The sequence below is a fragment of the Peromyscus leucopus genome, chromosome 5 (genome assembly GCF_004664715.2).
Source record: "Peromyscus leucopus breed LL Stock chromosome 5, UCI_PerLeu_2.1, whole genome shotgun sequence".
In the NCBI taxonomy this organism is placed as follows: Eukaryota; Metazoa; Chordata; class Mammalia; order Rodentia; family Cricetidae; genus Peromyscus; species Peromyscus leucopus.
Genome location: NC_051067.1, coordinates 139,559,139 through 139,583,690, shown reverse-complemented (window position 1 = coordinate 139,583,690; position 24,552 = coordinate 139,559,139). Strand labels below are relative to the sequence as shown.

Below are 24,552 nucleotides of genomic sequence, written 5' to 3'. Positions count from 1 at the left end.
CAGAGCTGTCATTTACGTTCGCTTTTCATTGCTTCCTTTCCTTTTTTTCTCTGATTCTTTTCTTGCCACTCTTAAGTCTTAATGTTTCCCTTATACACAGCGAAGAGCACGTGACAGAATGACAGATGTTTTGTTTATCACCTCAGTCATTTCTAAAACTCAGGAGATGAAAGATAATGTTAGACTTTCTTTTTTATTGTATATTTTCTCTTATTTCCATTAATTTTTATAATTATTTTGTGAGATTATAATATAGTTACATTTTCCCTCTAACTCCCTTTGACCCCTTCCACCCCTTGGATGTACCCCCATTCCTCTCAGTTCCTGGTCTCTTTTTATTGTGTGTGTGTATTCTCAAATATATAAATCCAACCTGCTCAGTCCTTTATAATGTTACTTGTATGTATATCTTCAGAGCTGGCCATTTGGTATTGGTGTGCTCTTCCCTGAGGAAGACTATTTCTCCCGTTCTCAGTGTTCCTTAGTTGCCTGTAGTTCTTTATGTAGGCCTGAGGCCTCTTCAACTAAAAGACATATTAGCATGTCTATTGGTATCATTCTTGTTCATGTCATGTTTTGGCAGCCATGGTGGTGAGATTTCATAGATTCAGCTTTTCGACATTTGTAAGAGACACAGTGTCACAGCAAACTTTCTGTTCCTCTGGCTCTTCCAGTCTCTGAGCCCCTCTTCCACAGTGACCCCTGAGGTAGAGCTGTGTTGGAGATGTATCCATTGGGATGGTGCTCTCTGACTCTGTGTTTTGTTCACTTGAGGTTTCTGTAATGCTTTCCATCTGCTGCAAAGAGAAATTTCTTTGATGAGTGAGGACTATACTTACCTATGGATATAAGGACAAATATTTAGGATGTAGTTAGGGAATATGCTGATTTAGTAAAATGGGGGTTCCAAGTTCTCCTCCGAGATCCATGACTTCTTGGCTCTGGGTAGTTGGTTGAGTTCCCAGTACCACAAGTGATTTTCCTCTTGTCTAGTAGGTTTTAAGTCCAGTTCGAGAGCTGTTGGTTACCACAGGTATGTGAGCCACTGCTGCTCCCTTAGGGTTAATTGTGCTAGGCTGGCCATTGTTTTGGTTCATGGGCGTCATAGCTGGGTAGGACTATTGGTTGTTTCACTTCTTTGGAGGCTTGCATGGTCCTCAGGAAGGAGGCTTTCAGGTCCTCTGGGTCCTGTGTCCAAAGTGTAAGGTGTCTTCAGCAATTGTGACTTACCTTCTACCCCTGGGGGAGAAGGGCAACAGCAATTAGCCTATAATATTTTTGAATCCTCTTGGACATCTCTGACCAACAGCTCAAAAGAGGGTTTCTCGTGCCTGGTGTTGGGTTGTTTGTTCGTCTCTGGCTCTTGAGGGAGCACTGTTAGGCTATATGGGAAAATTTTATTTAATCTATGGATATATATACACAGTATACATACAAACATACTTACAGACATGTATGGTATAGACATATGTTTTAGGTAAGTAGTTAATATTCTTTTACCTTGTCTATTGTTTGAAGAACATTTGAATTCTTTTTAAGATAACCCTGGGTAGTGATTTTTCTTCAGTCAGCTTTAATCTTTCAAGGTCTTGATTTTTTTAAATAAACTTTTAAAAAAATATTTACTTATTTTTACTTTTGTTTTAATGTGCATTGGTGGTTTGCCTGAATGTATGTCTGTGGGAGTGTATTGGATCCCCGGGAACTGGAATTACAGATAGTTGCAAACTGCCATATGGGTGCTAGGAATTGAACCCGGGTCCTCTGAAAGAACAGTCAGTGCTCTTAGCTACTGAGCATCTCTCCAGCCCAGAGGTCTTAATTTTAAGATTTATTCTCCCACTGAAAATAATGTATAGATATGAAAATGTGCCACTGACCAAATGTTAGCCTTTATAGTGTGAATTTTGCTACCATTCAGATCATTCATTTGTACACAGTGTCATTTATTTGTACCTACTTTCACTATTTTTCCTTCTCTTTGCTTCTTTGAAATTTAATTATAATGTATTTTGGCATGTATTTCCTTGCATATCTTATTCTTGTTTTCTCAGCTTTAAAATACATAGTTTTGTATGTAGTACTACATTTTGTGTTTGTAGTTACAAAGCTTTGTTAATTATTAGTCAGTTTTGTAGTTAATAGCTGGTATTGTAACTTATAAAAGAATACAACATGAGACTATATTCTCTTTAATAAAAGGAGTAATTAATTTTTTTACATATATGTTCTGAGATTCAACGTGAAACATTCCTTCCTGTGGTTTTCTGCAAAATAGTTTTAAGAGCTGTTGATGAAAACCATTCACATTTTATTCTGTTTGAAGAGGGCTAATTGGCAGCATCCCTGGAGTTGAGACTGATGCTGATAAGCAGAAAGGTGGGATTATTTTTCTCCCTCCAAATTACCTAGTTTTCATGGCTTGTTTTTCTAACTGATTAAATTGATCACAAACTGATCTGAATAAATTAAAAGCAGCCTTAGAAGCACTCAGCATCAGTCTGTCCCCCCGATGGTAGATGGAGAACTGAAGTAGAAAGGGTGAGAAAAGGAAGGAAGGAAAGAAGGAAAAGTCATCACAAGGTGTATTCCTCTTAGCTAACCAACATTTTGAATGTTTTCTTTTTTTCTCTTTATCAAATCCTGCCTCTTCTACATCCTGGTACCACTATTCTCCCATTCCTGTGAGTTTGCCTTTTGTGGATTCCATGTGCAAATTATCTCCTGGTGTTTGTCTTTCCATGCCTGTCTTATTTCTCTTAGGCATTGTAAACCTTTATTAAGTTAAATAGTTCCAAGTAATATTTTTACACTGTCCCTCCATTACTCCTACCACGGTTAAAATGGAAAGGCTTTGGTCCTCAGAGAATAGACTGAAATCCTGAATATCAAATGTCTGGCACACCATTGTCAATCAGTAAAATGTATATATTTTATGAATCAATGCTATAGCAAAGTAATTTAAGAAAGTTACTTTATACTTAATATAGTGTTTGGCAACAGAAGGTAGTCAGTAAATAATATTATTAAATTTAAAAGTGTTGCATTAACTTTTCCTGAAGAGACTTGAACATCTGTTTGCCCCATAACAGACCAAAGAAATGATTCCACTGAAGTCCAGCTTGCTGAAGCAGTTAGTTTAATTGGAGTTTTAGGAGCATGGATGAGATGTTTGTTAGGATTCTGTACATGCACAACTCAGGGTCCTGTGTCTTACGTCTTACATCATCAGCGGGCACTAGTGACTGCGCCGTGGGTCACGCAATCCCTGCCGCCTTAAAAAGCCAGACGTGGACACCCACCCTTCTCTTTCTGTGTTTCCTCTCTGCCCCCTCCCCCAGACCTCCCACCCCCCCACTTTTCCCTTCTAATAAAGCTCTGGTAGTCGTGACCATGGCCCATGACTTTCCCGCTAACCAGTGCTGCCAGAAGTGCTGTTTATTATAACCATCGTTTGGTGTTATGACTTGGATTCCAGACTTTTCTCTTATTATAAAAAAGCAAGTGAATAGGAATAGGGGCGTCGTTTCTCCCGGAAAAACTGTTTCCAGCTGACTTGGTGGTTGTCGCTTGGCTCTGGGGCGGGGGTAAGGAAGGGGGCTTCTGAGGCAGACAGGCGTTCTGGGATGGTGGGCTATCCTGCTGCCCTGGATCTGTCCATCCCTCTTGGCTTGGCATTCTGGCTGCTCTTGTGTCTGACAGGATATTGGTGAGACAGAAAAAGCCTGAAGTAGACCAGACCTGTCCAGATGGATTTAAGCTGTTTTCTGGAGCTTGGGAAAAACTTTGAACATGTTAAAAAGCAGCCATGAGAAAATTAATGACCATGGTAGTGTTTAGTACTCTGCTTAATTTTTACCTGAGACAAGCTTTATTAGAGGTAGTTTGTTCAAGGCACCTGTTCCCTGTGTGTGTTTAGTATTTAGGAAACACAGGTGATCAATTGTTGAGAGCATTTATAGTAATAAATGGTTAAAGTCTGTTTTTGTAGAGCCCAGACACTTTTGGGTCTGGGGGGTGTAAATACCTTTTAGCTGTTACAGTTTCTTACTTGATGATCTCTGGACTCCAGTTCTATGGTGATCCTGTGATCATTAGCTGAGCAGTTAATTAGAAGAGGGAAGAGGGAACTGGGAAGAGAAAATCTTGTGGGGTGAGAACTCATGTTTTTTTGGAATTAGGGACAGGGCAGAGATCAGGGCCCTGTCTGTGCATGAGGAGGAGAAGCACTGTGACAGTCTGGAGTGAGGCACATGGAGGGAGCAATGAAATGAAAGCTGGAAATCTTTTCCCATTAAGTAACCCTGAAGGTGCAATTAAGTCTCGGGAGTGGGGTAAGGCTGTCCTCCCTACTCCAACAATAGGGAAACAGGAGAGGTGAGACCCCAAACTCGCAGTACTGGGTTAGTGGCTCTGGTGTCCAGAACAAAAGAAATGGATTGCATCCATGCTGCGTTCTGGGTTCCCTGCTAACAAGCCTGTGGCCAAGCCTAGAAGTCTGCTGGAGGTCTTTGACTGCACCCCCTTGGTGCCTGGGTGCAGTCAGCTGACTGGTTGTCTTTCTAGGTGGCACTCTGAACAAGGCTCAACTGATGGCCTAGCAGGGCATGCACTAGCCTGCGTGGCCCTTTTTTTCTGCACTTAAAACAGGGAACAAACGGCTTTCGGGAGCCAGCATGTGCCAGCACTTGGCAATTCTTTCTCGGGCTTTTTTCATCTCTCCCCTGGTACACCCTAAATGCCACAGCTGAAACTTTTGCCTGTGAGGTCAGGAGCCTTGTTCTCCAGATGTTTAAGTTTTAGCCCCCATGTTGGGGACGTCTGGGGACAAGAGATGGATTTTACTCTGCTGGCTTGGGGACAGCTTTAGGAAGACCCCCCAGGAGGCAGGCTATAAACTGATCTCTGGCTAAAGAGCCATCCTGATTACTGTCAACTTATTTGCATGGATCCTAGCCTGCTTTCAGACTGTGCTTCTCAGGGCAGCTTGAGAATGAATGGGAGGAGTTAAGGTGAGAGTCAGGAGAGCAGAAAGTGGAGGTCAGACAGAAGTGGTTGCACATGGCAGAGAACAACGCAGAAATGCAGGAGGAGAAGGGTTCAGAGCCTCGGTAGAAAGCTTGGGGATAAGGTAACTCTTTTCATTTGTCAGTTCACTGGCAGAAGTTACATAATTCCTGTGAAATATCGGGGTTGAAACAGCCAAATTTACTGGTATCCATCCAGTCCCATGGCTGCAGCGTTGAGAGAGAAAAATAGAAAATTAAAATAACAAACGGGATCCCAGGCTCCTACTTCAAGCATCCTTGAGAATAGGCAGTCTGTGGACCAGCATTAATAGTGTGATAAGGGTAAGGGCTGGGGCATATGTACTGGAGGACCCCCCTCCCAGGGGCCCAGACAGCACCCTATACTTCATCAAGATAGGACCCCCAGGGGTCTGGTGCAAGGAATATAGCTCAGGCTGCAGCCACGGGAAACACAATCATGGCAACACGTGTGGTGGGGGCAGACAATGCTGGGGCGGTGGCAGCTGGGCTATAGCGGGCAGTCACAGGTCCTCCGTATAGGTTTCCGACTGAGTGTTGTCGGGTTTCTGAGTCACAGCACCAATGAAAGGGTGATAAACGGCTCTGGTTACCGCATGGAAAGGTCATGGTCACAACAGAACCAATGTTAGTTTTCAGAGCTTTATTAGGAGGGAAAGGGGGTAGAGGAAAGAGGAGAGCCAAGCCTGGAGAGAGAGAAAGATGGTGGAGGGGAGGGAGCAGAGCAGAGGGAGAGGGTGGGGTCTGCGTCCAGCTTTTAAGGCTGTTCATAGTTGCCAGCGCATATTGATGATGTAAGACGCAAGACCCTGAACTGGCGTGAGGGCAGAATCCTAACAATGTTACCTACAGACGTGTGTGTGTGTGTGTGTGTGTGTGAGAGATATGAAACTAGAAGGAGCGCCATGACGATGAAGGAAAGGATCTTAAAGTAGAGGAGAGAAGTAACGGAATACATGTAGCGGAATACATGTAGCGTGGAAACAGAAGGGAGGCTTGTCTGTGGGAGAAAAAGAACCAGCAGGGGAGACAGGAAGGAAGGGTAGTGAGGGAGGAAGAAAAGAAAGCAGTGTGAAAATACCATAACATTACTTTGCATGCTAAGTTGAAAGATTAACTTTAAAAATTGGGCATGCATGTTTTATAGGGTTTTTTTAGGAATAGTTCTAACTAGAAAAATTAGTTACTATCAACACATATAAGCATTTTCAAGAAGTTAGAATTCTGTTTATAATCTTCCCGAGAGGCACGTGATACACACACACACACACTGGGAGTTGGGGGAAGGGAGGAGGAAGTGCACATGTACCTGATACATTGTGATTACAGTATTTTGTTCCTAGTACTTATGGTTAGTGTAGATTTTTTTTGGGGGGGGGTGATTTGGTAATTAAAATTCTGTTGATGTACATTCTTTGTGATCTTTTCTTTGTATATCTAGGTGAAACAAAATTTTAGAACCTGATTTTCTTTTGAATTTATATTTTTTGCAGTTTTGGTTTTAATGTCCCAAATGAGCTTCTGAAGACTGTAATCAGTTTACCTAGTGAACTTTCTGCTCTTGTGCTAATGTTTGCTTTTCTTTCTTTTTGCCCTCACCAGAGGAAATAAAAGTTGAAACTGAGAAACAAAGGTTTGTATGATTTCTTTTATAAAATTAATTTGTATACTTGTCAGTCTTGGCCAAAGTAGTAATATAATCATCTGTATTTTTAGCACTACAGATTTTCTTTATGTCGTCTTTCTAATAAAATTAAAAATAGTTTTTAAGAAACATGTTCATATAAATTAGACACTTCTGAAATAACATGAGCTATATTTTTAACTTCTTTTCTTGAAGAGTTTAATGTATATTTAGAAAAAGTTACTAGGTTTCTTTGACCATGTGAGAGCTTCCGTAGAACAGAGTAGAAATAATTCAGAAGTGTACTTCAGCATAAAGGCACGTGGAAAGTCCAGGGCTGCTTAAAGTTCCAAGATACTGTGTTAGGGCCTTTAAAATGTTTGTTAGTGGGCCTTGGGATCTTAGGAAACATAGAAATCCCATTTTGTGTTTGGCAGCTGAGGTAACTGCCATACATTCTGTGGCAGATCGCTGACCTCTAGTTAGGCTAGGCTTCGCTTTCCTTGTGAAGGACACAAAAGTGGTTCCTAAGGTTCCTTCTATAACTGATTTTTTTTTTCTTAATGAATTTGTCATCATTAAGGTAAATGTGGTATTCTAATTAAACTCTCCTTTTTTATTTAGTCCTCCTCATGGAGAAGCAAAAGCTGGATCAAGCACCCTTCCACCAGTGAAATCCAAGACAAATTTTATTGAAGCAGACAAGTACTTCTTACCTTTTGAGTTGGCATGCCAGTCCAAGTGTCCCCGCATAGTTAGCACATCTCTAGACTGTCTGCAGGTGTGTATACAATGCTATCTAAAGCCGTCTATTTCAGTGTATTTCTAACACTACTCACAGTTGGTGCTTTAGACATGTCCATAAAAGCCTTGAATACTCTTTTTGAGGTAAGAAACAAAATAGACATTTATATTCCAGATAGACAGTAGTTTCAAAAAGATGTTTCTGGCTAGTATTAATAAAAACCATTAGCAAACAAAATCTAAGGTTGTTACTAAAAATGTTTATTTGCTCTCTTTCCATCAGTGATCTAATACTGTTGTATGTTTAGTTCTTGAGATGGGCACTTAATGTGTTCCTTGTGTGGTCCTAAACTCCTAGTTTCAAGCAGTCATTCTGTCTCAGCCTCCTGAAATAGCTAGGCCCACAGTCATGCACCACTGTACTTACGTCGTCATTTGGAAATGATTTCACTAAGGCCCGGTTTTTTTATAGAATGCAGCATTTTGATGTTGACACTGTTTGCCTTCTTGCCATTTTCCTCACCTGTGGCATTCATTAATGTCAGAGTAGTCATGAGTTCTTCCCCTCTTATTCTCATATACAGACACACAGCATCTCAGATATTCTTCAAGATTTTGAGTGTTGTGTTTGTTTTCAGGTGTTGTCACTGTTTGGAGGTTGTATGTTCTCAGCTAACAACTTAGTAGCCAAGAAAAGATGACTTGTTCTTAACATAGGTTAAAGATAAATTCATCTGATTTCTAACCTTGCTTTCACTGGAAAACTAGCATTATTAATGTCCAATGCCTTCCTTCCCAGCTAAAATGGTAATAGTGAATGGATAATTCCAAGACTTTTGCAGCCAGTATTTGGAAACTAGATTTCATGAAAATTGATGATGGAAGTTAGAAAGAGATTTGATGTCATTTGAAAGTGTTAAAGAAAAGTATCAGTAGAACCTTGTTTACAAAGAAAGCAGCAAGCAGTTCTGACGTGTCACAGACATGTTCTTAAGTCTGGTGTTCTGGAAGTGCTGCCTAATAGTCTCATTGTTGTCAGTCTGTGCTTGTGCTTATTCCAGCTACAAATAGTTCTCCAGTATTAGTAAACCACTCAGAAGAAAAGGTATAGTCCTTGACTTTAATTATACCTTGGTGTTTCTGTTTAAAAATTAATGTATATTCATTTATATGTATTTTAATTCATAGTCAATATATTTATTACTTAGCTTGACTAGTTGCTTTATTATGTCTGTTTCAGAAACTTATTGCTTACGGGCACCTGACTGGCAATGCTCCAGATAGCACGACACCAGGCAAAAAATTAATTGATAGAATTATTGAAACAATATGTGGCTGCTTCCAGGGTCCGCAAACAGATGAAGGAGTTCAGTTGCAGATAATAAAGGTAATTAATTATATAAAATGGGTGTGTTATTTTAAAACCAGAATGTATTATAGACTTTTAAAACCAGAAGCTTTTTGCCTTGGAAGTATTAGGAAAGGTTATTTTCTGTGCATTCTGGGTGGGATGGAGACCACTGGGGTAATGTTTAGAATCCACGTGAGATTTGCTGTTTTATGCCCAGGGTTCATTAGAGGAAAACTACATTCTGATTCTCTTCTTTTGGCCATCCTAGTTAGGATTAAATCCCTGGGGTCTTTATGAGTTTTCTGTGCTTTTGTGCTTTTATACATTTTCCATCTTTTTTAAGATGATTCATAAAGCTGTGACCTTACTTATTTTTTTCTGTATGTTAGATCCCACGTAGTCTTCCTTCTCAGCCCATGTATCATTAGATGTACTGTTTTTCTACCTGCTTTCAGTATTCTCTTGTGCCCATCCACCTATTGAACCTGCTCAAAAAAAATCCAAGTTTGTGCTATAATCAACCTGGATGGTTGAATTCTTTTAGAGGAAAACTAGTTATGTTCTAGTCACTAGTGTTACAGCTGTGGTAGTAATAATATGTCTACGTATTGATACTGTGTTGTATGAGACATATCTATGCTCAGTTGGGATGAAATGTAAATACTCTGCATTTTAATAAAGAGTACTATTTCTAATGAAATTTAGCTAAAGGATGTTCTAGAGTTGAGAGACCTCTGGGAAAACTACTTTCAGAGCGGTGAAAGCCTCAGTTATTTTAATAGTTAGTAACAAGTTCAAATTAGGTAGAAATATATACACATTACTACCTAAAGTGGTAATTGTTTCTGAAAGTTTTAATTTTGAAATGAAAATACATATTTTTGTGCTTAAACTCTGGATACAGAATGACTTGTGTTTCTTTTCTCTTCAAGGCTTTACTTACTGCAGTGACATCACAACACATAGAAATCCACGAAGGAACGGTCTTGCAAGCTGTGAGAACATGCTACAATATCTATCTAGCCAGCAAAAATCTCATCAATCAGACAACAGCCAAAGCTACTCTTACTCAGATGCTCAATGTTATCTTTGCACGCATGGAAAACCAAGCAGTGAGTATGAAGAGGAGAGAGAAGACCCCGGGCGTTGGGAGTGGTTGTAGTGAAGCCCAGGTTTCTGTAGCAGTGTCTTTTGTGTACAGTAGAGCCTGGCCATTCCTGTGTGTGTGTGTCGTCGTCTTAGTTTTACTAACTTGTTTGACTTTAGACAAGATGTCCTTTTAGTTTCACAAATAGAATGTATAAGATTGAGTACCTCATGGAAATTTTGTATATTGATATTTTTACCAAATTTAAGCTTAATAAAGTGTAGAGTAGATATAAAACTACCTTATTTGATCTGTTCAAGTATAAAATGATTCATTAAGCCTTGAAAGTACATTTTTATATTGATGAAGGATATTTTATTTCTTCTATACATTAAAGGGCTGTGATATTCCTTATGTTTGAAACTACTTCAGGTTGATTGGACAGAAATTAAGAACTACAGACTTAACCTCTGAAACTACTTCAGGTTGATTGGAAAGAAATTAAGAACTACAGACTTACCTTGGTTCTTTGTTTTGTTTTGCATCTTATTGCATAGTTCTTCATAATTAAAGAAAGACTGCAGAAATAATTGAGAGATATTTCTCCTCCACCCTTGACTTTCTGCTTTTCGTTTTTTACATTTTGTGTGTATGTATGTGTGGTATATGGTGGTATGCTCCCTAGTATAAAACATCATGAGTCTTCCTCTATCAATTGCTATCATTTTAAAAAATAATTTATTTAACTTTATTTTATGTGCATTGGTGTGAAGGTGTCAGATCCCCTGGAACTGGAGCTACAGACAGTTGTGAGCTGCCATGTGGATTCTGGGAATTGAACCTGGGTCCTCAGGAAGAGCAGCCAGTGCTCTTAACCGCTGAGTCGTCTCCAGCCCCACCCTTTTTTATACAACAGGGTCAGCCTCAGCATCTGTCTGTCTCTATGCTCCCAGCACTAGAACTGCAGACACATGTCACTGCACCTGTTATGTTAATTCTGAAGACCCGAACTTGGTCCTCATGCTTTCCTAACGAGCTCTGTACCCACTGTGCTACCTCCCAGGCTTCCTGCTTCCCTTCTTGCCAGTATAACCATAACTTACCATCAACAGCAGAATTAACTCTAGTGTAGAGCCTTACTCGGATTTCATCAATCTCGCCAACAATATCTGGTTTCTGTTTTGGTAGCTGACCTAGGGTCCCCACATTATATTCAGTTGTTGGTTTTTGTTTTCTCCATTCTGTTACAATGCCTTAGCCTTGCTGCTGTCTTTTTCATGATCTTGCTTTGTTTTCTGTTTTCTCATGATTAGAATAAAGTTACACTTTTTTTTTTTTTTTTTTTTTTTTTGTAGAAATGTGTTCTTTACATGTATTATGTCAAGAAGCTAATGCTGATTCCTTTTTTGACTAGTGATACTAACCTTGATCACTTGGTTAAGAATGTTTCTGTCAGGAGCTAGAGAAAGGGTTCAGCTCTTAAGAGCACTGGCCGCTCTTTCAGAGGACCTGAGTTTGATTCCTAGCACCCGTATGTTGGTTCACAACCACCTACCACTCTAACTCCACTCTATACCTTCTTCTGGCCTCCTTGCTTGTGTTGCACAAGCATATTTTATTACAGGCAAAACACCCAGGTCCATAAAAGTAAAACATTAAAAAGAATATGTATCTGTCAGGTTCCTCCGGTGTGAAGTTATTAATCTATCTTTGGCATTTAATGGACATCTTGGAAGGTAGTTTAGGAAAATACAAATATCTTATTTTCCCTTTATACCCCATTTTAGTATATTTGAATAGTAAATCTTGTTGGGAATAATTCTTACTCTGTTGTTTCCTTGGTGGTGTTTTTCTGTTTCCTTTTTCTGTTTATCAACTAGAGTCCTCTTTTTTAAATTTTCCTATTTATTTAGTTATTCAAGTCAAAACTACTCCTGGGTCTTTATTCTGTCTTATGTATAGTAACCTGATATTATCATTTTTTGCCCATGTTATTTCAGCTTGATGTCCTTTTGCCCATTTGATAAGATCCCTTCTGTTTTGAATACCCCCATACTATCCTGAAATCTTAAGATATTTTATGCTCCTTAAAAAAATACCCTTTTATAGGTGGAATTTCTCTGTGCTGTGGCAGCCACTCACAAATAACCACTCGGAGACTTCTTACTAATTAATTATGAAAGCTCGGCCAATAGCTTAGGCCTGTTTTTAGCCAGCTCTTACAACTTACATTAAGCCATTTCTATTCATCTGTGTGCTGCCCTTAAGACTCATTTACCTCATGTACGTACTTCTCATCTTGCTTGCTCTGCGTCTCATGGAGTCTCCTCAGACTCTCCTTCTTCCCAGCATTCTCTTAGTCTGGTTCTCCTGCCTAACCTTATCCTGCCTAGCTATAGGCCAGTCAGCGTCTTTATTAAACCAGTCACAGTGACATGTATCCGCACAGTGGGCCTAAGGACTATTCCATACTCGGAAACTTTTCATAAATACACAGTATGTCCTGGTGAAATCGACCTCTTCCCCTTAACTCCTCAGGACCCCTCACGTCGTATCTTCCTCCCAACTCTGTCCTGTCATGGTTATTTGATACACTGAGTTAGTCCAGTGCTGTCAGTGGGAATGGTTGTTCCCTGGGCATGGGGACGGACTACCAGTCCACATTCCTAGAGACACGGGACCTTTGCCCCCCAGTAGCCACCAATTGCAGTAGCTTCTCAGCTAAGAGTGATGCCTCAGAAGTCTACCCACCCCGTTGTGAATCTGGCCACCTGGGTCTTGCAGCTAGCCACGGCTGTTGTGAGTTGGTGTGCAGTGGCGTTGCCGTGTTCCGAGGGCAGCATTTCCTTCACAGCGCTTGTCGTGACATCTCACGGCTCTGTGATGGTCGTAGCACCCAGGACGGAGATGGTGTGGGTGTCCCAGCCATGTTGAACACAGAGTCACTTGCTCTCACTGTGCTCATTTTTAATTTTGCCTTTTTCAGCTTTAAAATCAATCATTTCAGTGAGGAGCTTGGCTCCTTTACTTGGGCAAGGATATTTATTTAGGAACCCAAATCTGGAACTTAACCAAGTTAACTAGTGTGTTCATTGTTTTTGAGTTCCTGCTTCTGGCTCTCTGAGCAAATACAGCTAGAAAATATGCCTATATTCTAGTCTCTCCTCCACCTATCTCTATACCTGTATGTGACCTTTTTATTTGTATATATTTAAAGCCACATGTTTATACTGACATTTCTGATTCCAGTTCAACATCAGAGTTCATTTTAGCCTTCTCCCTTGATTTACTTATAACTTCTTTCTCTAAACAGCAGGAAATCTGGCTTTTATTTTCATTTTGGTATTGTTGTTTGTTCTTTAAATTTATACATGTATACAATGCATCTTGGCTATATCCCCATTCCCATTCCTTACCCTGCAACACATTCCTCTACCATTCCATGATACCACTGCCTGCTTCTCCTTTACCTCTCCCTTCTTTAGAAAAACAAAAATAGTCCTGTTAGTGTTACCAACAGCCACATGGGTATGGGGACATCCACTGGAGCATGGGCAACCTACCAGTGGCCACATCCTTGAAGAAAATGTATTCTCAGCTGGGCAGCAGTGGCACACGCCTTTAATCCCAGCACTCAGGACGCAGAACCAGGCGGATCTCTGTGAGTTCGAGGCCAGCCTGGTCTACAGAGTGAGTTCCAGGAAAGGTACCAAAACTACACAGAGAAACCCTGTCTCTAAAAACCAAAAGAAAGAAAGAAAGAAAATATGTTCTCTCTTTCCTAGCAGCCATCAGTTGCCTAGTTCCTCAGCTGGCTGCAGAGCTCCTGAGCTCCTCCTTCATTCATGTTAGAATGCTGGACGGTTTGGTCTTGGACATTTTGCAGGGAACTGCAGCTGCTATGAGTTCTTGAGAGCAGTGGCCACATCAGTCTAAAAGACGCATTTCATAGCACTCTTCTGCATCCTCTGACTCTTACATTCGCTCCGCTCCCACTTCCCTCAGCCCTGGATGGGAGAGGTTGGCATAGCTGTTCCATTTAGGACTGAGCACTCAACAGTCTCTTACTCTGAGCTCCCGGATGAGTCTCCACATTAACTACTGCCCACTACAGAAAGAAGCTTTTCTCGTTCAAGTTGAGAGCGTCACTGATTTTTTAATGAACTGGTGGGCACAGCTGCACTGAGTTGAAAGGTGATGTCCCTCTGATACCAGCAAGCTGCACATGCTGCAGCATTGGCCTCAGGGTTGTTTTCATCTAACTGTGCACCTGGTAGTGCCTTTATTTGTGAAGTACAAGTTTTGGACTACTAATTATAGGGTTCTTTTACTTTTTAGACATGAGAATCACTTAATTCAATTTTATTTATATAAATTTATATAATTCTATGTAATTTGAAATATTGCTGAAGATTCTGAAATATTATTTGATACTTATCTTTGGAAATTAATCCTGTGATAATCCTTCATATCAACTCATAAAGACTGAAAGAATGTATGAAGAGAAATAAAGTTCTAAAAGATGGAATACTGGGATCCTGCTTGATTGTTTTAGCATTTTGTTAAGTGAGTCAGTTTATGAGGTGGTATTATATACACAAAAAGGACAGATCTTCTAAAATAAAATTCAAACTGATTGACACAATTATTTTTGTGCTTTCTAGATGACTGGGCAAAAATGATGTAAGCCCTCATGGCAATTTTACTTACTAAATATAGTTTTTTAATACACTGTTTAAAAGGTGTTCGACATGATGATGTCAGAACATGTTACGAAAGGGTATGTACTGAAAAGTTGTTACCCTTTGTTTCCCATTTGATCACTTCCTAATCTCCACCCCATGTAGATGTTTCTTGTGTAGCTTTCTATACTTTATTTCCAGGTACACAGACAAAAGGGAGGGGTAGGAGAGAAGTAGCAAGAAAGGGAGGGAGAGAGACAGAAGAGAGAGTAAATGAGAAAGTGTGTGTCTGTTGCGCTTCCTTCTTATGTGTGGGATTTTTATTTGGTTTTAGGTAAATATATTATTGGCAACAATCCAGTTACCACTTGGCAGCATTAAAATTATTTTCATTATGTTTAGATAGTACATTTCTCAGCATCAGACATCAAATACAAGGTCTGAAGAGATATCTCTGTAGCTAAGAGCACTCGCTTCTCTTCTAGAGGACCCAGTTTGGTTCCCAGCACTCAAATCAGAAGACTCATAATCCAACACCCTCTTCAGGCCTTCATGAGCACTAGCACACATGTGGCATTCACTCATGTGGACACACGGACACACAGAGTAAAAAATGAACACCAATTTCCAGACTTCTAAGGAGTAACATTGTTTCTTTTAGTATATTTTATCTTGGTTCTGATGGGCTATAATTCCCAAGCCCAGAGAAAAAGGATACCTTATATAAAGGATTTATAATTAGGTGAATTTCAAGCTACTTATTTTACTGATACTGGAAATCATTTTGTTCTTTCCAGTTACAGGAAGCCAAACAAATGGAAAAAGAAAGGCACCGGCAGCATCATCATCTGTTACAGTCTCCAGTAAGCCATCATGAGCCTGAATCACCTCATCTTAGATATTTGCCACCTCAGACTGTTGATCATCTATCCCAAGAACATGAAGGGGATCTTGATCCCCATACACATGATATGGATAAAAGTCTCCAAGATGATACAGAGCCTGAAAATGGATCTGATATTTCCAGTGCAGAAAATGAACAGACAGAAGCTGATCAGGCCACTGCAGCTGAAAGTAATCTTGAGATGGGGCTGTGGGGTGCTAGCATGCTAAGGGAAATTTGGAAAGAACGACTTCATGGTTATCAAATACTTTGTGATAATTGTGATCTTCTCTATCATTGGATATCATTGAAGCTATGCACTTCAACCTGCAAAATATCTCTTAATGATACTATACATTCATTAGCATCTCACAAGCAGTATGACTTACAGACTTCTTTGGAAGAGAGTTATCTTTCTGTTACAAAATTACATAAGTACTTTAGTTTTCTTTTTCACATTAGTTTTATAGCAAAAAATCTCAGTAAGAGCTTTTAGAATATGGTTGAAAATGCCATTATTGGTTTAGGAAGTGTCATGCCTGTAATTCCAGGACTTGGGAGGCTGAGGCAGGAAGATCATGACTTTGAGACTGGCCTCGAGACTACACAGCAAGAACCTATTTCAGAAAAAAGCAACAAAATTAAATATAAAAACAATTTTGATTAACAAAATTACATACAAAAAGTTCATTTAAAATATTTTTATACCTTGTATAGTAGTCAGCAAGGTTGATGTTTTCTTTCAATATTTTTCTTTTTTTAAATCTGTGTGTGTGTAAGAGTGAGTGCAAGTGTGCATAGTTCATGTGTGGAGGTCAGAAAACAATTTTAGATGTCAGTCTTTGCCTTTCCATATTACTTAAGAAAGACTGGCTGCCCAAGGAACTTCCGGGAGGTCCCTGTCTCCACCCCCCATCTCCCTGTAGGAGAGCTGAGATTACAGACAGTGACATTTCCTGCACTCTAGGATCTGAGTTCAGGTCTTCATGCTTGTATAGCAGCTGCTCTACCCACTGAGCCAACTCCCTAGTCCTGTGTCATTCTCTGTGTGAGAGAAGTCACAGTGACGTAGAAGCCAATGGTTACTTAAGTTTTTCTATAGAATTAAACACACAACATCATTTTCTCTTTATTCTTTCAGCATGCCAGAGAGTTTGAGTTATTCCCTTTGATTCTCCCTTAGCCTGATTTGAAAATGATAGAAATTGTGTTGCCCAATTGTGGATTGATAGGCCTTAGTTAGACGTCATCTAAAATCTGTTTTTACTTTGCTTTGAGGAAAGACCTCAGCTGTTGACTTTTTTAAAACTACGTTTTCTAGAGCCTAGTGTGGGATAAATGGATGTGTATGTGTACATAAGTGTGTGGAGGCAAAAAGGCAGCCAACCGAAAGTGTCATTACTTGGATGCTACCATTTTATTTATTTTATTTTTGAAATAAGGATTCACCAGGTAGGCTAGGCTGGCTGACCAGTGATCCTGAAGATCTGCCTGTCTTCACCTCCCCAGAACAGGTATTAGAAGTATACACCACCATACAGTTTACATGTATACATGTAATGCTGATCACTCTCGCCTCTCTTTTCCATATTCATGGTTTGGTCTTGTTTTGTGACCCAGTGTGTTTCACCAGGGCCATCTGTGTGACTGAGTGTACAACCCCCCATTGGAGTCTAGTAGGCTCACTAGTGAGTACTTAGCTGATGGCAGTGACTCCCCTGTTTCCAGAATCTTATCAATGATCACTAGTTCAGTTAGGCCTGAGAGATGGACAGCCCTTGAGGCCCTCCCCCATCTGGTTGGCTGTTAACAGGCCTATCCTTGTCCTGTTTGTGTGTAGACAAGTACAGTTGCTTTGAGTCCATGATTGGAATGGCTGTATCATGCCTAGAAAGATAGCATTCTGGAGCTCTTCTATGTTCTTACATTTTCTGGCCCCTTGTCTAAAGTTTTGATCTTTAGAGGAAGTGGTATAAATGTCTTGTTTATGGTTCAGCATTTAATCTCCATTTATTCTCAGCACCTAGTGCAGTCATGTGTTCCTGCAAAGGTCTTCTCTGGTTAAGGCAAGAGTAGCATTTGCCTTTGACACTTGGCTGGTGGTTTGTTTTGAGACAGTTTTACTGTATAGCTCTGGCTGGCCTGGAATGTGCTATATAGATCTATAGAGACCAGGCTGGCCTTGAACTCATGGAGATCTTGGTGCCTCTGCCTCTGTAGTGCTGATAGTCACTTTTTATGTGTTCTGGGTATCAAGCTCAGGTCCTCATGCTTTCCTGACAAGCACTCTACTGACTGAGCTGTCTTCCCCAGTCTTCCTTTTGCTGTGTTTGAAAAGGCTGCCTTAGGCAACCAGCATTCACACTAGGTAAGCTGCCAATTGGTGAATCCATGTACTTTGTCTAAACTGCTTTTGCCAAAAGTGCTCCTGCTTTTCACTGCATGTTTAAAGGAGTTGATGCAAAGGGCTGATCTCTGACACAGGTGGGATCTTGTTTGTTCTTCATTTATTTATACATTCAGCAAACATGTTGAGCATTCTGTGTTTTATGTTCTGAGTACTAGAATTTGGGGTTAAGATGATAGATATAGCTATTGCTTTTAGTGTGTTTGCTGCTTTCAGCCACCCAGCGAGTCAGATGAGCATGAACAGGTACTGTATTATAGGTTTCCTAGAAGAGGCTTGCCTAGGGCGTTAGGCTGAGGAGAATTAGTAAAGTACCTTCATAGAGAAGGCAGTGATGCTTTAGTTGAGTTATAGTGGATAAAAATGACTAGCTAGAAAAAATGGAAAAATTTCCAACAGAAATAACATGGGCTACTACAAAAGAACACATGCCGTGTGTAAGACATCACTGTAGATGTCTTATAGAATGAAGGATTATCAGTAAGGTAGCATGGTTATTTTGACCATGAAGGCATTGTTCTAACAACTGGTATAAATAAACCTTCAGTTTAGAGTGCATTTTCTAGAGCACAGCTTTATTAGCTGTGTGACGTTGCACATAATAGCTAACTTCTAGGCAGTTCTTGTGCATTATAAATAGTAATCACTTACACATTTCTGTCAGTTTACATGAAAACTTTACTTTTCTGTTTTTTAGATACTTGTAGATAGTAGCTTTGTATATTTACTCACATTGGAATTATAATTTTCTTTTGTTGTTTTTTGTTTGTTTGTTTTTGAGACAGGGTTTCTCTGTGTAGCCCTGTCTGTCCTGGAACCTACTTTGTAGACCAGACTGAGACCCACCTGCCTCTCCTTCCCAAGTGCCACAGTTTTCAAACTCAAGCTGTTTTAGCAAACTGCAGCACAGAAATGAAAGCTTAGAAATGGTAGAAAAAACACCTACGCTGGGCGGTGGTGGCGCACACTTTTAATCCCAGCACTGGGGAGGCAGAGCCAGGCGGATCTCTGTGAGTTCAAGGCCAGCCTGGTCTACAGAGCAAGATCCAGGACAGGCACCAAAACTACACAGAGAAACCCTGTCTCAAAAAAACCAAATTAAAAAAAAAAAAAAACCTACCAAGACACTTAGGATTTTATCCCACAGAGGGATCTAAATGCTATTTTTTTCTGGTTTATAAGTGTACTGATTGAACATATTTATTTAACAGATTTCCCATTGTGACAGTTAACTTTTGTAGAATGTGGCAGATAGTAGATTAAAAACAGTACAATTACAGGGAGGACAGGCTTTGGGAAAAGAGCATTGTTAAGTCGTAATCTTTTGTAATCGTCTTCATGGGGAGCAGTGGAGATATTGCTGTAACCGCAGATAGAAAAGTTGGCTGCCAGGCTGCCATTTGTTATAGGGAGGTGTTTGCCAGGTGCCTGGAGCATCCTAAAATGCTAATTGAACCACCTTGAGATACTTTCAGCACCTCAAAAGCCCCAGGTGTGATCCTCTTTTTGTCTGCACTCATCTATTCAAGCTGTCAGATTCCATCAACTTTTCTTTAGCTGCTCAGAAGTTCTGCCACCTGTTTTCATTTTTATTAAATTGAGAAATAAAAGTTTTTTTTAGCGTTAATTCAGTTTTACAATTGGAAATACAGATTCTTTTGTGAAGAAACAGAAAGCAAAACATTAGTGGTGTCCCAAATGGCTCAATCTCTGTCTCTTTAGTTATTTTTCTGTAATAAAATGCACTGTTGATATTTATATCAAAGTAAGCTTCAGTTACCAGATGTTGGATAAGTCTTAGTACAGACATGTATGTACCAAGTGCACACTAATGTGCACAAGACGATATAAATGCTTCATTCAGAATGCTGTTAGAAGTTTGGGTCTTTAGGAATAATCTATGAACTTTCATTAGTTGAATAGTAGTTTAATAGCTTATCAAATAGAACCTTGTTAAAATGGGTTTGAATTTGAAAAATGCTATATTGTCTTGATTATGAATTCTGAAAATTTAACAAGATATTGTTCCAAATTTTTCACATTCACTTGACTTTTTTCCAAAAATGTTTCATTATATATGTTTGGTAAAGGTTTCTTAGAAAATTAAAATAATATCTTGAATTTTTCTCTTTCAAAGCATTATCTAAAAATGACATATTGTATGATGGAGACTGTGAGGAAAAGCCACATGATATTGTCCAGAGCATTGTAGAAGAAATGGTGAACATCATTGTTGGAGGTAGTGTACTTTACTTGAAATTCGTTTATTCTTCTTTTTTTTTTTTTTTTTTTAAGGATTTCATCTGACTGTGGAAAACCTTTAATGAGAAACCAAAGGGGTGAAATGATCAATTCTCAAATTAATGTTCGTATGTATGTGTGTGTATGTCTGCCAGACGTAGTATACCCTTCCCCATCCATGCAGGATGCTTTCTAAGATCGCCAGTGGATGCTTTCAGCCACCAGATAGTACCAAACCCCCATTTTCCTAAGCACAGCTGCACAGCTGGGATGCCCTTCCCATGCCCTGTGGTCAGAGCATCGCTGTTTGAAATACATCAGCAAACTAGTAAAAACATCTTTCTCTGCAGTTTTAAGACTATTCAGTGTTACTATAATAATAGTTTTGGATTGCAGCTGTAATTGGGTAATTAGGTGAAGAGCAGTGCCACAGATGAAAGGAAACTACCACATTTATATAGTTTTGACTATAGGAGAGAACTTTATCTCTAGCTTCTGTTAGAATCTGCCATGAAAACCCTCCTCCTTACCACACTGAGTTGATTGATTCCATTTCTTGTTTTTGTTTTTGTTCTAGGTAGCAAAGGGGAAGGGTGTATTTTTCCATTGTCCTGAGAATGCTAAGATTTATTAAAATACTTAGTGTTCGGGTTTTCAGTGATTTATATCTGTTGGAGGAAAAAAAACATGTTTTCTTTTGTTTTTGTACTGAGACAGTATTTTGGATTTAAAGCCCAGGCTGGCTTTAAATTCATGATCCTCCTGCTTCAGCCTTTCAAATGTTGGGAGTATGGCTGTGCACCCCCGTCTCTTGGATGTTGAAGTCATAAGCTATCCGCTGCCACTTTTGAATGAAAATCAGTTTCTTTTTTTTTAATTAAGTAATTTATTTATTTATTTATTTATTTATTTATTTTTCTATTATCAGCTTGATACAGTATAAATTCTTATCTTAATAGTGAAATGTTTCATTGAGGCTTGTTCAGTAATTGAGTAAAACCAAAACTTATTATAAGCCACAGTCATCCTAGGGTCCCCCCTACTATAGCCTCCATGAATCTGTGGGTTGCAGTCTGATTGTTCTTTGCTTTTTATCTAGAATCTACTTATGAGTGAATACATACCATGTTTGTCCTTCTGGGCTTGGGTTACCTCACTCAGGATGATTTTCTCTAGTTCCATCCATTTGCATGCAAATTTCATGCTGTCATTGTTTTTCTCTGCTGAGTAATACTCCATTGTGTATATGTACCACATTTTCTTAACCCATTCTTCAGTTGACGGGCATCTAGGTTGTTTCCAGGTTCTGGCTATTACAAATAGTGCTGCTATTGAACATAGCTGAGCATGTATCTTTGTGATATGATTGAGTATTCCTTGAGTATATACCCAAGAGTGATATGGCTGGGTCTTGAGGTAGTTCAATTCCCAATTTTCTGAGAAACAGCCATGTTAGCTCCGCATCCTCTCTAACATTGACTGTCATTAGTGTTTTTGATCATAACCATTCTGACAGGTGTAAAGTGGTGTCTGAAAAATCACGGTTTCTTAAAATATCTGGATGTTAGGCTAAAGTTGACATAGGATCAGTGCATTCCCACCAGCAGTGGAGGAGAGTTCCCCTAGATCCACATCCTCTCTAGCATAAAGTGTCTTCAGTGTTTTTGATCTTAGCCACTCTGACAGGCGTAAGGTGGTATCTCAGAGTTGTTTTGATTTGCATTTCCCTGATGATTAGGGATGTTGAGCAATTCCTTAAATGTCTTTCAGCCATTTGGGTTTCCTCTGTTGAGAATTCTCTGTTTAGTTCTAAAGCCCATTTCTCAATTGGACTGTTGGTCGTTTTGATGTCTAATTTCTTGAGTTCCTTATATATTCTGGATATCAGTCCTCTGTCAGATGTGGGGTTGGTGAAGATCTTTTCCCATTCTGTAGGCTGTCGCTTCGCCTTGTTGACCATATCCCTTGCTCTACAAAAGCTTCTCAGTTTCAAGAGGTCCCATTGATTGATTGTTTGTCTCAGTGTCTGCGCTACTGGTGTTATATTGTTAGGCCCTTCACATAAATAGTATATAGTAAAGGTCAGATTTGAGGTCAGTCCATTGACACTTCAATTCATGATGACATGAACAGGGTAAGCAAAGACTTGTTAAACAATCTGGGAAATAACATTAGATGCATAGGATAGATTTGAATATTGCTATTTTAGTTATACTAATTTACCATTAAAGCACTCAGAATATATTTCATTCCTTACTAAAGCTCAGGAGCAGCCTTCATGTGATCGCCTTCTATCTTTTCCATTCATCATTTGGTCTAGCACATTCTTAATGTTTTGTGCACAGTTGTATGTCTTTGTAAGGGGCTACAGACATTAACTCAAGATGGACCACACTCAGAAGCAGTTTAACAGGGTTATACATTCCAGGGTTAGGATTTTGGATTTCATTCTAGGGTAAAATGAATCAGCACTGGAGATTTAGAACTGAGATTTTGATAAGAAGATCTATACTTTAAGAAACCAAGTCTGAAAAAAGGAAGGCTGTAACAGTCTTGTATCACAGGAGTCTGATCTAAGAGTGGAAATAAAGCAGGAATGGTAAGTAAGATAACAGACTTTGTAACCAGCCAAGTAGCTAAAGAAGAATAAACAAATATGTCACAGGTTCTAGGGTTGCTTCACAGTGTACTGATTCACTGAGAAGACTCCAAAGACTCAACGTAAGAGTTGTCTCCATTGATAAGTTTTATTACAGCCTAAAGGTACAGAGTAATACCATTTAAGGAAAAGATAGGTGAGATATATATGAAGTAAAGTCTAGAGGGAGTCAGGTATCTATTTTCAAGAGTCCTCATCCAGTGAAGTCGTTCGGGATAGTCTTAATTCCTCCAGTATCAAATTGTGGAATATTAGCAAAATGTTTAATATATATTTGAGATTTCAGGACCAGGGCTATAAGTGCTGTCACATCGTACTTTTTGCCTAGCGTGCACTAAAATTCCAGACTCCTGAAAGAAAAGTTGGTTCACCCATAGTGTAAACTGTTTGTACAAATATTTGAACTTAGTGACCCACTTTGATCAGCTCTGGATGGAAACACTCCTAAAATATAATATACCAAAAATTAGCCAAAGGACAACACTTAAAGTATGCTTTTCTAAGATTAGCCATAGACTTACTACTATTTTTCTTCATCAGTAGCCTCCCAGTTTTAAAACTCGATACATTAGATGTTTAGTGATACACTCCTGGCAGAATTAAGTGATAGTATAGAAATTACTTGGGGAAAAGCACTAATACTTACACTTGACATGCTGAATTTGACCTTCAGGTTGTCTATCTGCATCGTCAAGTATATGAGACACACAGTAGAAATTAGCACTTTTTTCCTAAACAGGGAGCATGTGCTGTTGGTGCATTGTGTTAGTAAACCTTACGTCACTGTGGTGGGCATTTGAGAAAGTAACTTAGAGGTAGAAAAGGCTTCATTTGGTTCACACTTTGAGAGTTTTAAGTCCAGAGTCCCTTGGTTCTATTGTCCCCCAGCTGTACTGAGGCAGACACTTGTGGAGGAAGCGTGTGGGGGAGCAAAGCAGCTTATCTCCTGGCAGGTGGGAAGCAAAGAGGGGGGGGCGGATCTCCCAGTGACTCCTCAGGACCTTGCCTCTTCACATGCGCCTGTGAGGGACATTTCATATTCAGATATAAAATTCTGCTTCTTGCCCCCAAAGGTCCGTGGATATCTCATGATGTAAAATGCATTTAGTCTAATTCCATGAGTCTACAAATAGTAACAGTTACAGCATTGTTGAAAAGTCTTCACCAAAACAAATCCATAACCACGAGTCCTTTAAAGTCAGAACAGCAAGCTGTGTAACTCTCCCATTCCAAAGGGAGGACTGGGAGCAGAGAGGAGCTGCAGCCCATCAGGACAAACAGGAAGTCCTGCCTGTGGCCGCACATTAGGCATCCAGGGTCAGCCACTGCCCTCTGTGGCTTCTTTGCCCATGCTCATTTTCTGGACAAACTGCAAATTTTCAAACCCTTATATCATTTTTTCCTCTCAATTCTCATTGCACCCTGACTAGAGGCAGCCGGTAATCACTGTGCCACAGCTTGACTGCTGGGCTGCTTGAAGTTTGTTCCACCAGGTTAGTCTGCCCTATAAATTCTGCATCCTACAAAGTTTCAGGACACAGACTGGCTTCTAGGCCGATTCCTGATGTTTTCTTGATATCACACAAGTTCAGTCTTCACTGGTTACTCCTTTATCATCAGCATTCTGTTTTTCTGACCTCCCACCAGAATTAGCCGTTATATTCTGCTTACAACACTCTAGGCCAGTAGTTCTCAACCTATGGGTCATGACCCCACTGTGGGCTGAATGACCCTTTCATAGGGGCCACCTAAGACCATGGGAAAACACAGATATTTACATTACAATTCATAGCAGTAGCAAAATTACAGATATGCAGTAGCAACAA

At 39.7% G+C, this 24,552-nt stretch overlaps 1 protein-coding gene across 1 annotated transcript in view; it reads left to right on the top strand.

The window, feature by feature from the left end:
• Window positions 1-24,552, top strand: part of Arfgef1 (ADP ribosylation factor guanine nucleotide exchange factor 1) — a 98,214-nt gene that overhangs the window by 14,223 nt on the left and 59,439 nt on the right. The window contains exons 2-7 of the mRNA XM_028864549.2: window positions 6,651-6,681; window positions 7,297-7,453; window positions 8,657-8,803; window positions 9,700-9,879; window positions 15,334-15,610; window positions 19,964-20,065. Of these exons, the coding sequence (XP_028720382.1) occupies window positions 6,651-6,681; window positions 7,297-7,453; window positions 8,657-8,803; window positions 9,700-9,879; window positions 15,334-15,610; window positions 19,964-20,065 (894 nt within the window). The remainder of the gene's footprint in view (window positions 1-6,650; window positions 6,682-7,296; window positions 7,454-8,656; window positions 8,804-9,699; window positions 9,880-15,333; window positions 15,611-19,963; window positions 20,066-24,552) is intronic.